The following is a 12,561-nucleotide window of genomic DNA, read 5'->3' as shown; positions in this document are numbered from 1 at the left end:
ACCGATGGGGAGGGAAGAAAAAAAGAGAAAAGGAAAAAGAAAGCTTTTGAGCCCAAAACACACCGTTTTCTTCGAGTGGACTGGGCTTCTCCGTGGCGTTGGGCTTGGGTGTTACACAAACTAATTGTGGATTTTGTAATGCAAGTATAATTTACAACATTATAACTAAAAAAATAAGTGCCTCGATCTAATCAATGAAGATGATATTAAAGTCTTGATGGAAATAATTCAGATGAAGATAAGTTTGACCAGATGTTCTCAATTCTTTGTTCTTCCATCCAAGTTCCGAATCACTTGTTCATCTTTAAAAATTTCAATTCCTTTTCATTTGTCAAGCATTGTAGATCTTGATCTACCTACTAACCATGCATGTTGCCCAGTCCAATTCTTCCTAGAAAAGTCGAGCCTCACGGGGACGAAAAAGAAACCTAGACCTATACGTTGAGTGGAATATATCAGCCCAAAGTCTATAATGTAAAACCAAAAATAAAGTAACTGGTATACCAGCCGAGCCGATTATAGCAAGTGGAACACTAGGGGTTTCATTGTGATAGACTAAAAAGCATGTTACGCTGAAAGCTACCACCATGCCTGCTATAGAGATGAAGAGTGCTATGAGTCCAAGCAACAACCTCGCAGGTAATGACTGAAGGAAATCCTCTTCTGCATAACGTGACGTGAGAATTGACAGGAATATCAATATCGCAGTCGAGGAGAACAGGAATGTAACTGCATCTGATATGAAGAACGCCATAAACCATTTGTTTCTCAAGAAAATAGGAGTGCCTAAATCTTGATTGTTGCCACCCGGTATAGTGAAGGCCGCAGTGAAAACTACGGTGGCAATCAGTGTCGCCACAAGCATGCTATAGTTTGCCGTGTCCTTCATCCACTTTTCACCTTCTTTCTGCAAATGTTCATGTGTCTCTGTAAATAACTCCCAAGGAGTATTTGCAGGATTCTTGTTTTGATCTAAATTCACCATCTTCGTGTATGAAGGTTGCACAATGGTTTCTATCTCCTGAAATGATCACCGTGTTAGCAGTTGACAAGTGAAAGTGTGAGGATATCTATATATCTATGTTTGTGTGCGTAACTTGAATAGAAAGAAATTTAAATCATATACAGAACCTTAAACCACAATAGCTCTCGCTGCAATTGAAGTGCTGCTCCTGATATGATATTTAGCCGGTCTGGAGGAGCTATTTGTCCAGCTAAGTGCAGCATATTGTTATTGTAATGGTCAGTATAGAGTGCTATGATACCCTTGATAGCACCTAGCTCATATATCAGACTGAATACACTCTCTTGCCGATATTTAAGAGCAAGGTGAAATATACTTCGTTTATTCTGATCTACACTCCATATGAGATCAGGATAGGAGCGTATAAGTATAATTAGAAATTCAGCATTCCCTGATCTTGCAGCATCAAAAAGGAAAGAGGAATGGTCTTGAACCAGCTCCATGAAGTCTCTCTCTGGCAATAATAGAACGTTTTTCCAGAGGAGATCAACCAATTGATAGGCTATTGTACCCATCAGAGCTTTGTTATAGATCAGCCCTCGGAACCCTGACATTATTATGAACAAAATTAACTCATTATAGTTCACCTGGTAGGAAATAAATACTGACTCTATAAACAATAAAAATGGAAACCCTGATCCATCTAATTGCCTGGAATTTCTTGATAGGGAAATTAAGACTAGTTGGAGTGCACATGCAATGCACGTTGCCTAGTTCCCCCTATATAGGCAATTTCAAATTTTAAAAAAAATTATGTTTTGTAAACAAATTGCTCATCTACCATGGGATGTAAAACGTACCCCGATCTGATTTCTACTGGACTAGAGGAAAACTCAATAACTATGTGTATGTATATATATATATATATATATATATATATACATGATACATATCGTTAATACTTTAGATACGCACGCGTGCCATTAGAGAAAGATTGGGTTGGAGGCAAACTAACTGACAGGAGTTTAAGCATGTTTCCCAGATGGATAGTTGACTTTTGCTGCCGATTGCAGAAGGCTTTTTGGCTAACTCTTGCAATGCTATCTTCCCATATGTATTCTTCATAGTCGATAATTCTGGATCCTTTTTCAGAATATCCAATGCTACATCTGTCCATGAAGCAGCAGTACAGTTTATTTGACCATTGTCAAGGGTCCATGTGTTAAACAAAAATTCCTATAACATTATAATACGTATCGAGTTTCATGTTAAAATAAATAAATCACTCCCAACTTAATTAGAATCTCAACTTTGTTATCATCATTTACTTAAATCATCACTTTTTTCTAAAATTTTAAACTGATGGGAAAGACCTCAAACAATAGTAATGGCACTGTTAAGTATTTGTCTCAAGGTCACAATAATTTAGATAAAGGACGTGCATACCGTACAGATCACTGGAAATAAAAGCAACAAGGATATCAATGCGTTCAGGGGCAGTCAAACGTTCAAAAGTAGTGACAGAGTATAGATAAGAAGCCATGTTTCTATGTCCTTGCAAAGCTGCCATATAAAGCGGTGTCCTTCCTCTACTTCCACGGATCAGTGGCAGTTCTGTATTCTTATTCACCATCTCCTCAGCAATTGAGACGATTCCTGATGCAGCAGAGAAGCAAATTGCCGTATTTCCATGTGAATTTTTCAGTGCTAAGTCGTCCGAATTCATCCGTTTTATCAGCTCTTTTACAAAAGCTGTGCGCTCTGCTGCAACTGCGATGTGAAGAACCGTATCCTTCTTTCTTGTTATGGGATAACTAACAGCATCTGGATACATATCAATTACAGCCTTAGCAGCTAGCCAATCATCTTTTAGGGCGGCTTGATAGAGACGAACACAAGTGTCAAGGAAATGAAATCTGCTCGTCCCTGGAATTTTTTGGACTAGCATAAGTAATCAAAATATTTCAAAATGGAGTGTTTGCTAGTTAAATAATATTTGTAATAAAAGAAATGATATTTGCAGTTATAAAGAGCGCATGCACCGTGCACTTTTCAAAAAAAAAACGTAAATATATGATTATATGAAAAATTAATATTTTAATAATAGATCCTACTCTTTTTCAAAAAGAATGCATTGTACTTACACAATATATAATTGTATCTATCATTCCTCACCAAATGAGTTCTTCTACTTGGAAGCTGGGTATATAAAGCACACCCTCTATTTTATTGACCTCATCCAACAAGACTTAATAATGCGTAAGAGATTTTAATTTTAAATTTTTCTAACAAGTCAAAATTTGCCACGTCAATAAAATTTAGGGTATGCTTTGCATACCGGCATCTATATAGAATTTTTCATCTTAAAAACAATAAATAATTAGTATTAAAATAACAGGCAAAGAATGGCCAGAATCAACGTTAATTTGGAACAACCATATAATCTCAATCTACTCTAATATCATGTTTAATCATCAATGGTCTAATTAAGCTTATCTACATGCTACGTGACCAATGCGGCCGGGCAAGCTAGATAGAGAGAGAGAGAGAGAGAGAGAGAGAGAGAGTACTTACTCTCATTAGCCTCATTTCCAGCATTCTCGCTTGAGCTCAACCCCTCCAGTGATGTAGTTGCGTCCCAGAAATCTTCAGTTTGAATTGATGATGGAACAGAAGAGAGTCGTTGTTGATTCATACCGTTTCCATGACTCATCGTGGAAATGCCTAGCTAGCAGCTCACTCCTTCCAAAGCATAAATCGCCATTTGGTTATTATTTGAAAACGTAGTGAGAATTGAGAAATTGCAGTAGAATGCTAAATCCGAAGATCTGTTACATAAGATTGCGAATATCGGAATATGTACCTGTGTGGTTACAAATATACTGATCGAGCTTCAGAGCCTCCCTGGCAGCCAAAGATCAACTGGGCTTTTGGATGATTAATTAACGTCCAGCTTGCAGGATCGTTTCACATATGCATGGATATATATATATATATACACATTCAAACAGTTACTAAAAACTAAATGATTTTAATTGGAATATGCAAGAATCCATCATGTAGTGCTGTTCTAATTATATAACAATATTGTAAAGATCAACTAATAATTAATTAGCCATATAAAACTCCAACTATATCTGACATAGAGGTAAGCGCGTTTCGGACTTTCCACATTAGAATAAGAAATGCCGAAGATTAATTAATATTTTAACGAGAAAAAGTCACATTTTCATTCAACCTTTGCACGCCTGTGGATGGAAGACAGATCTTCAACCTCACAAACCAAGAAATTGACCAAGTCTCTCGGGGTATTTTAGTCAGTCAGTGGCATCTAGTACTATTATTTCAACCACCCCAAAAACAAATACATCCGCAACGACCAGCAAGTCATAAAGCAGTGGATTAATTTCTCTTATTCAACTTTTTATTGCCTAAATTTGCACGACAGGTTCGAATTGAAGAAATAATTATCCTCAGCTCACGATGATGATTTGAGTATCGATATGGTGCTTTTCATATTCATCAATACAATAAATAATAATTAAGTAAATAAAAATAAACATAGAGAGAACGATTTACGTGATTCAGCATAAAATCCTACATCCACGGGTTGTTTGAGGCGAAATTCACTTATGAATTATGATTTTAAAATCTCTAATGGGCTCACATATTGCTCAATATAATGAAAAAATTTAAGGTTTCAGGAGGTCAAAGATGATGTATCCCTTAAGAGAAGATCCTATGGAGTTACTACATTTGGAGGAGTGTATGTGTAGAGAAGTTGTGGTGAGTCCCTTACATTTGTAGAGATATCCTCTTTTTATAGAGATCTATTTTCTTTCTTGAAGTGATTGAGTCCAAATTGCCTTGTGAAGCATTTTTTGTTTTAGGAGTCTGAACCAACTTCTTTCGGTTTATCTCTGTAACGCCCTGTTCCCAAAGGTCCGAAGAGTTAGCTCTTAATACCTAATATCAACTTAAATAACACAACTATAAAATCCAGAAAACTCCATAAAATATTAATTCATTTACTCGACCCAAAAATTTATGTTCCTTCATAGGGACAACAAAGAAGTTCTCTATAACATAAATTAAAAACTCTCCAAAAATTTGAAAATATCCTTAATTCATCAATCAAAATACCGAAAATAAATCAACTTATTAACTACAACTCTTGAATATGCATTTGTACCCTCATGCACTTATTCTACTACGATCAGAATATCTTGCTAAAACTTCTTACTCTTGTTCTCCAGCTGAACTATCAAAATTATCTGAAAAGTATATGGAGATAAGAGGTGAGTTATCAACAACTCAGTAAGCAGAGAACATATACTAGTATGCAAACATGAGCATTTACAGAGTTCAAAATGTAGAACAAAATAATTTTACTTTTAGAATGCAGAATCAGAACATATTATCAAAATATCAAAGCGAAATTTTCAGACAATATTCTTATTCAAAGTCTTTTGACATAGCATAACTGACCACCATCATACCAGAACATCATATCACGTCAGAGACTATATTTAACCCTCATGGTAGGGTTGTGCAAATTCCAGTAGTTAATCGAGTAGAAACAGAATGTGAATCTTCCCTTTATTTATTCTCAGACCCTTGAGTGTGCACACAGGAAAGACCACCAGAAAAACCATTTTGTTTCCAAAGTGGGTGTACAAAAAACAGAACAGTTGGTACCAACCCAAACAGAAGCCACTATTAGCACCCGTGGTAGGTCAAACAGATCACCATCCACAAACCAAATCCGGATTTAGAACGTCATGCCAAAAGTTTTCAGAAATCACATCATATCAGAGTACAGAACATCTTCAGAACAAAACAGAATTAGATCACAAAAATATAATTTATATACAAAATTTCATATTCGCTCTCTTTTGCACAGTTCAAAAACAAAATGTCAAAAATAGGCTCATGTCCACACCAGTTATGCCAGAAAATACTTTATTCTTATACAGAATTTTATGAGTAATGCAGAACAAATAACTGAGATTGTTTCAAATTTCTTTTTTAAAAAAAAAACATGCATATTTTCCAAAATTGACTTCAGTCCATTTTATTTTTATGTAAAGTCTAGTACATGAACCTTGCTTAACTGAACTTCTTAGTTTATCAGAAATTCTCCACAACAGTACTGAACGAAAATCAATCGTCACCTATAAAATAATCATGTAACTTCCATAAATTTCCAATCTACGAATTTCAATATCTAAATCTGAAATACCTATTTTAATACTCTAAAACCTACAATTTCTCTTAACTCTAAAACACTATCACTTTCTAAATTCATCACTTTTCCACTTAATAACTCCGACCAAAACATTAATATTAACTAAGATAATTTTGTACTAACATGAGACAAAAACCCGTATAGAATATTAAAATATTTATTGAAAACGACGTAGCCTCATGGAAAAGAACATGTCCTACTAAAAACACGTGTTCATGAAACAATTGGCTAAAAGGGTAAAACTGTAATTATAACTCAAAATATTTACTAAACCTATGGAAGTTTACGGAGACTAAACACTTATACTAGGCAGCGTTGTTGTGCTTGGAGAGTTACGAAGGACTTACCGAGAGAAGTTTTGAGTGGCGGAAAGCGGCTGGGGTGGATACGCTGGCGAGCTGGGCATGGTGGTGGGAGCGGAGGCAGAACATTGGTTATAGAGAGAGAGAGAGAGAGAGAGAGAGAGAGAGAGAGAGAGAGAGAGAGAGATCAATTAATGGGACAGGGAGAGGTTACGGGATGAGCAAGCCGAGCATGAGAGAGAAAACAGGGAGGGAGATTACCATGAGGCGAAGGTGGCATGAGGCGGACCTGGGATGACCGAAGTCTTCGCCGACGGTTTTTGGGGCCGCAACATGAAGGAGCTCTCCGTGGGAAGTTGTCGCAGTGGCTCAAGGTAGGAGGAACACATCCTCTATTTTGGGAGTGAGGAACAGAGGTTTTGCAGGATGGCTAATGGTGGCTACACTAGTGGGTTCACGCCTGGGTCACAGTGGTGGTTTATGGCAGCGTTGTGGAGGAGTATGCAGCGGCTTGACCTTCTTGGGAAGTTGCAGTTCCTATGTGATGGTTGAGTAAAACCGTAAAGGTGAGAAAACTTGGGTGGTGGCTGGCAGCAGCTACGTGGAGGTGTAGGACTGGGTAGGTGGTGCATGATTGGAGCGGTTTGGGAGGAATTGCGCGAAGTTGGGCAGCGGCTACTCTTGGGATTGAAAAGAGACAATTGTGTATTCTAACGTGTAGTATATATAGGTGATTGAAAGACCAAATTAAAACCCTAGATATGGGAGAAAGCGGCGTGCATGCATAGGGATAAAACCGACATAAAGCTGTGTAGAATGTGGAGTCTGAAAATAAGATAACACAGGCTTGGGCTTTATGGTCCATAAAAAAAATATAGGTTTGGCGCTAGGCCCGGGTGTTACAGTCTCTTCATTGCCTTATCCCTTCTTTATCTTATCTCTTGACTTTATCTCTTCCTTTATAATTAGTGATGGGTTTTCAATTGGCGGGAGCCAGTCAATTTTATCGCTAATAGATGCCCACGATTCTTAAGGTCAACTTGCTCAATAAAGAAAGCATTAAGAATCTTCAAGTCAACAATGATGGAGGTAACCTTTAGAAAACTGCAAAAATATCAATTCTGGGAACTGGTCAATATCTTGCTGCTCTTATGCAATACAATGGAGATCTTCATGAGTGGTAAGAAGAATCTGTGAAATTTGTAGGAAGGGCCTTCAAGGATGGGCCTCTGGGAGGTTTGTTTGAAAGAATGTTTGTGTGATAATTGAGTGTGCTAACGATTGCATGTGACTGTTTATAATTAGCAAAGTGCATAAATTTCTGTAGTTTGTGATCATTTTTTGTTTTTGGTAGCATTAGTGGATTTTGCCTTGTTCTGCGATTTTCTTCTAGTGTTTAATGTATCTGTTTTTATGTAAATGTAAAACTTTGTTTGTAGTAACCTGTACTTAAGTGTTCAGGAAGCCCTTCGAGCCCATGGGTCCATTTTAAGCAGTTGTTGAGCCCGTGTGAGGCGGTTGTAAAGCTTAGAGGCTCATTGCCAAAAGTAACTCTCTGGCGGCAGTGCTGGCAAGTGGAGACACTTGACTTGTGTTTAGCGGGAGGATGCCTTGGCCATGTTGATGGTGAGAGTGGAGTCACTCAGCTTTAAGTGTAGCGGGAGGATGTCTCAATAGCGTAAATTGGGTAAGTGGAGTCACTCAGCTTTAAATGTAGCGGGAGGAAGCTCAATCACATAAATTGGGCGAGTGGAGTCACTCTCCTTTAAGTGTAGCTGAAAGATGACTCGACCACATTAAATGGGCAAGTGTAGGAACTCACCTTAGATGTTAGGAGATAATACCTTGACTGCGTAAAATGGGCGACTATAGGAACTCGACTTAGGTTCTAGCGGGAGGATGCTTCGATCACATAAAATGGGTGAATGTAGGAACTCAGCTTAGGTGTTCCTCGACCATGTAAAATGGGCGAGTGTAGGAACTTGGCTTAAGTGTTAGCGGTAGATGCCTCGATAGCGTAAAATGGAGCTAGTGTAGGAACTCGATTATGGGTGCTAGTGCAGAGCATTGACTGTGGCGAGAGATGTTAGAGTTGAGCTCGAGTACTTTGTTGCAGTGGGAGTTGAAGCATGACTGCACTTTGTGGCGGGACAAGAGCTCGATCGTACTACAAAATCCAACAGGTTAGATTAGATAATCCGAATCACAAATGTGAGATTTGCAAACATGAGACATCTTGCTTGAGTGTGGTGAAGGCTGGTGACACACGAGTGATACCCGTAGGCAGCCATGCTTTGGCAACAATGAGGACACAGGATGCCTGTGAATCCAAACGGTCTATTCTGATGATAACAAATTAAGATGCTCGAGCGGTGCTTGAAAAGAGCTTCGTAGTCGGTGTTTCGCGCCATGCAAGTGATTTTCAACAAAGTATATTCTCGGGGCATGTGGCCATTAGGATTCTTGTAGCACCTCAAGGAGTTTTGTTAAGAAAATCTCTGAAAACTAATTTTTTTTTTAAAATTAAATTAAGATGGCAAGTTTGAGAAAGACAAACCCGAGTAATTTAATTGCTACTTTCAATTATTCCTTGACTGAAGTTGTTTGTTGCCGAGTGATTTGTTGCGTAATGGGTGTTGTTCGCCCTTAAGTATAATCTTGTTGCACTTTCTTTTTGTTTAAGTGAATTGTGACTCCCAGTTGATTATAGCTGGTGATCAAAGTGCAACGTTTTTGTTCTCGTGTTCATGCTCGCCGGCTTTACGTGCTTCATATGTGTTGAACTCCCTACAGCTTTGCTCCACCCTTCTGGGTCTCTTGCCGGTGAACTCTGTCTCTAGTTATGGTAGCCGGTAGTGTCATGCCGCTATTTGATGTGTGAGGTACTCCAGCTACGAACCTGTTTGGCATGGTATGCGAGCTAGACATGAAGCGTAGATGTTGGTCTAGTGTGGTACCGGCAAGACACCTTCGTTGAGCTCCAGGAGACGTTGGTCACTTTGCCTCCCATAGAATGGTTGTTTGTCTGTGTGTTGTTGCTCACCATTCTCCATCAGACAATAAGTCTCGCATCCGAGCTCTTTCTTGACAAGGTCGGTTGCTTGCCACCTTTGCTCGTCACAATTAGTTGCTCGCCATGGAGTGGTCTATCTGTGTACGTGTTTCTCTGTGTGTTGTTGTTTGCCACCTTTCGATTGACCTCCAATGTGGGTTGCTTGAGGTTCTCTCTATGGGCAAGGAAGCATCCAGGATGTACAAGGTTGGTGAGGGTGGCAAGGAGCTTCTGCGGAGTGAAACCTTGGTCGTTGTGGTGCGGCAAGATGTTGCACCGGGGGAGGCAACTTGTTGCTACACATTGGAGGTGGTGCATGCTTGTTGTGGCTAGGAGCTCTACGGTGACAGAAAATGCCAGTGGCCTAGGGGTGCATACGACCAAGCTGAGCTTCACAGCAAGGGCCCACTTCCGACGTGGAGAAGTGTTTTCCCAGGTATTGCACATGGCTAGGAGCTCTATGGTTGATCGTGCTTTTATTATTGGGGGTCACCATGCTGGTTATAGAAAAATCTGGTGAAAGTAGTTGTGGCGCCCTCGTCCTCCACGTGTTATTTTTGTAGAGTTTGTGACACTGGGATGATGACCACACGGATCACGCACTCCAACAACCAGTGCTCAGAGTGTGTGCAACATGCAATAAGTGTAAAATAATATTCACAGCTGAGAAATAATAAGGTCTTTCTTTATTAAGTACCAGAATTTATTCAAAAACAGTAAAGTAACTTTATAAGAATTATATAGTCATCCGACAGATAAAATAAAGACAAAAAATAATATAAGGGAAACAATTCCCATAACGCTGAACAATATCTTAGCAACTCAAACCTCTGACGAAACTGATCCCTCAGGTTCATACTCGGGCTCTACATTAGACTCTACGGCACCATAAGACGAAACTGTAGGGTGAAATACCACAATGAGATTACGACATTTCAGCAAGTAATTAACCAAAACAACATCGAAGAGATTTAAAACATATTAATATAATCACGCGTCCCCATACTGACAAATATTGCAGAAAAACAAAACCACATTCTTTTTTCCAAAAATACCCCTTTTAACTACTCACTTCAAAAATCTCATTTTGGTCCAATCATAACCATTATTAAAAAATGTGTGCATCATGGTCTCCCCTATGGACCGTCCGCACGCCTTGGCTCTCATCGTCACACCACGAGTAACGTCCGTGCATGAGACTTCGTAAAGAGCGATGCCCAGTTCCGTGCCCAGTGCGTACATGGCCAAGCATCCTCTAACATCGCCAGCCAAAAGGTCACAGAATCTGTACGAGAGCGTTACCATCTCATTCGTTCCCGTCGTCGCCCTGCGACAACTCAGGGGACGTCACGTTAGTCTGTTACGCTCCCGAGTGACCAGAGGAGCTCCATTGAGATAATGCCCCATCTCGACTTGGGGTTGTGATACACACGCACCCACATTTTCAGTCACAATTCCAAACAGACAACGTGACATCACAACACAATTTACTAAAAACGATAAATATGTATTTCAACAGTTTATTGGAGTACAATTAAATAATTCATTTATACATAAAATCTCAATAATTTACAAATATACAGTTTCACAACTACACGCGTAATTCCATCCTCCAATCTGGCCCAAGGCCCAACACCAAATCCAACTATAACCACAACCCAACATTTTAACGGCCCAAGGCCCAATTTCCAACATGCCAACAGTTATAGTTTACATAAGACAAATACAACAATATTATTTTGAAGCTGGAAAATTACATACAAATGAAGATGGAAAATTCTGAAAGATCAAGCGAAAGGGGCGTTACACAAGGCGGCGGCACAACAACGACAACAATGATTTTCAATAAAACAATGGCTTTTCTAGTGGGTTTTCTCTCAAAGGAATTCGATCTAGAATAAAAGGGTGGAAAATCTCAACCCACGGCAAGTCAGTATTTTCATCAAGGAAACCGAGTAAAATACACAATTTTAGAATCAAAATAGAGCTCGACAAAGCTTCACAAGCTCACAGATTCAACACAAAAATTATAAAACAACACACAAATCAACAAAGAAAGAAGATGACTAAGACAAGAGAGGAAGGAAGAGGAACTCGATAGGCTTTATTGTAGAATCCGTGGCCTATTTATAGACCAAACACAGTGGTGGTAGGTGCCCGTGTGTCACACGGATAGAAGAAGAGAAAACGGCAGTGAGCCGTGCGTGGCAGTGTGGGTTGCATGGTGAAGTGTTGGGTCGACAGCAGATGAAGGATGGACATCTGATAGACACGGGGCAGCCATGGGAACTCGAGGTGGAAGGTGGTGGTGGCCGTGTGAAGCCACAGCTTGACAGCAAGCCTTCGGGGTTCATGCCGAACGACACGGAGAAGAAATGGAAGATGGAGGTGGCGACATGCGGCTGAATTGCGTGACTAAGTCCGCACGGTGACTGCAGCAGCTGCTGGAAGAAGAAGGGAGAAGAAGAAAATAGAAGAAAGGAGAAGAAGAAGGAAGAAGAAGGAAGAAGAAGTGTTGTGCGGCGCCAAAGGGAAAGTGATGAAACCCTAGCTTTTCCTTGACCAAAACGGCGTCATTTGAGTAAAATGAGGGGCTGGGTTGAGAGACCACACGGGCTGGGCACAAGACGCATGGGTCGGCTCAACATAAATACTCGGGTTGGGTTTAACCACAAGGTTGGGCTTAATGCTACACTGGTTGGGCTTCGGGCTTCACACAACACACGGCCCAAAAGCAAACACGCACACACACAGCCCACAAATAAAACACTACAATAAACAAGCCCAAAAATAAAATAACACAAATAATATAACATAATTAAAATAACACAACTAAATAAAAGGAATTAAAAACACAAGAATTTTATGGACCTCACAACCTCCCCCCCTTAAAAGAAATTTCGTCCTCGAAATTGGCAAGTTCCTTCATTGATTCCAAAACAAGATACAACACAAAGGTCAAAACAAGCTTGAGAAGGAAAACAAACATTCTAAA

General features: G+C 39.5%; 1 protein-coding gene across 1 annotated transcript; it reads right to left on the bottom strand.

Annotated features, from left to right (window-relative positions):
- Positions 1-375: 375 nt before the first annotated feature.
- Positions 376-3,930, bottom strand: LOC108988658 (ankyrin repeat-containing protein ITN1-like). The gene is made up of 6 exons (XM_035689824.1): positions 3,828-3,930; positions 3,539-3,706; positions 2,411-2,890; positions 1,984-2,133; positions 1,132-1,571; positions 376-1,021 (listed from the first exon to the last, which is right to left on the bottom strand). Exons 2-6 carry the CDS (start codon positions 3,675-3,677, stop codon positions 392-394), a joined length of 1,839 nt encoding a protein of 612 aa, XP_035545717.1. The 5' UTR covers positions 3,678-3,706; positions 3,828-3,930; the 3' UTR covers positions 376-391.
- Positions 3,931-12,561: the final 8,631 nt, after the last annotated feature.

Source organism: Juglans regia, chromosome 4 (genome assembly GCF_001411555.2).
Source record: "Juglans regia cultivar Chandler chromosome 4, Walnut 2.0, whole genome shotgun sequence".
In the NCBI taxonomy this organism is placed as follows: Eukaryota; Viridiplantae; Streptophyta; class Magnoliopsida; order Fagales; family Juglandaceae; genus Juglans; species Juglans regia.
Note: the sequence above shows the minus strand (reverse complement) of the source record. Positions and strands in the feature narration are given on the sequence as shown.

What these genes read in the sequence shown, in the direction of transcription:
- LOC108988658 (XM_035689824.1), bottom strand. Translation starts at nt 3,677, where the DNA reads ATGAGTCATGGAAACGGTATGAATCAACAACGACTCTCTTCTGTTCCA. An exon ending in TGGAAATGAGGCTAATGAGA is followed by an intron (nt 2,891 to 3,538) that starts GTAAGTACTCTC and finishes AAAAAATTCCAG; the next exon opens with GGACGAGCAGATTTCATTTC. An exon ending in TATTTCCAGTGATCTGTACG is followed by an intron (nt 2,134 to 2,410) that starts GTATGCACGTCC and finishes CTTCATGGACAG; the next exon opens with ATGTAGCATTGGATATTCTG.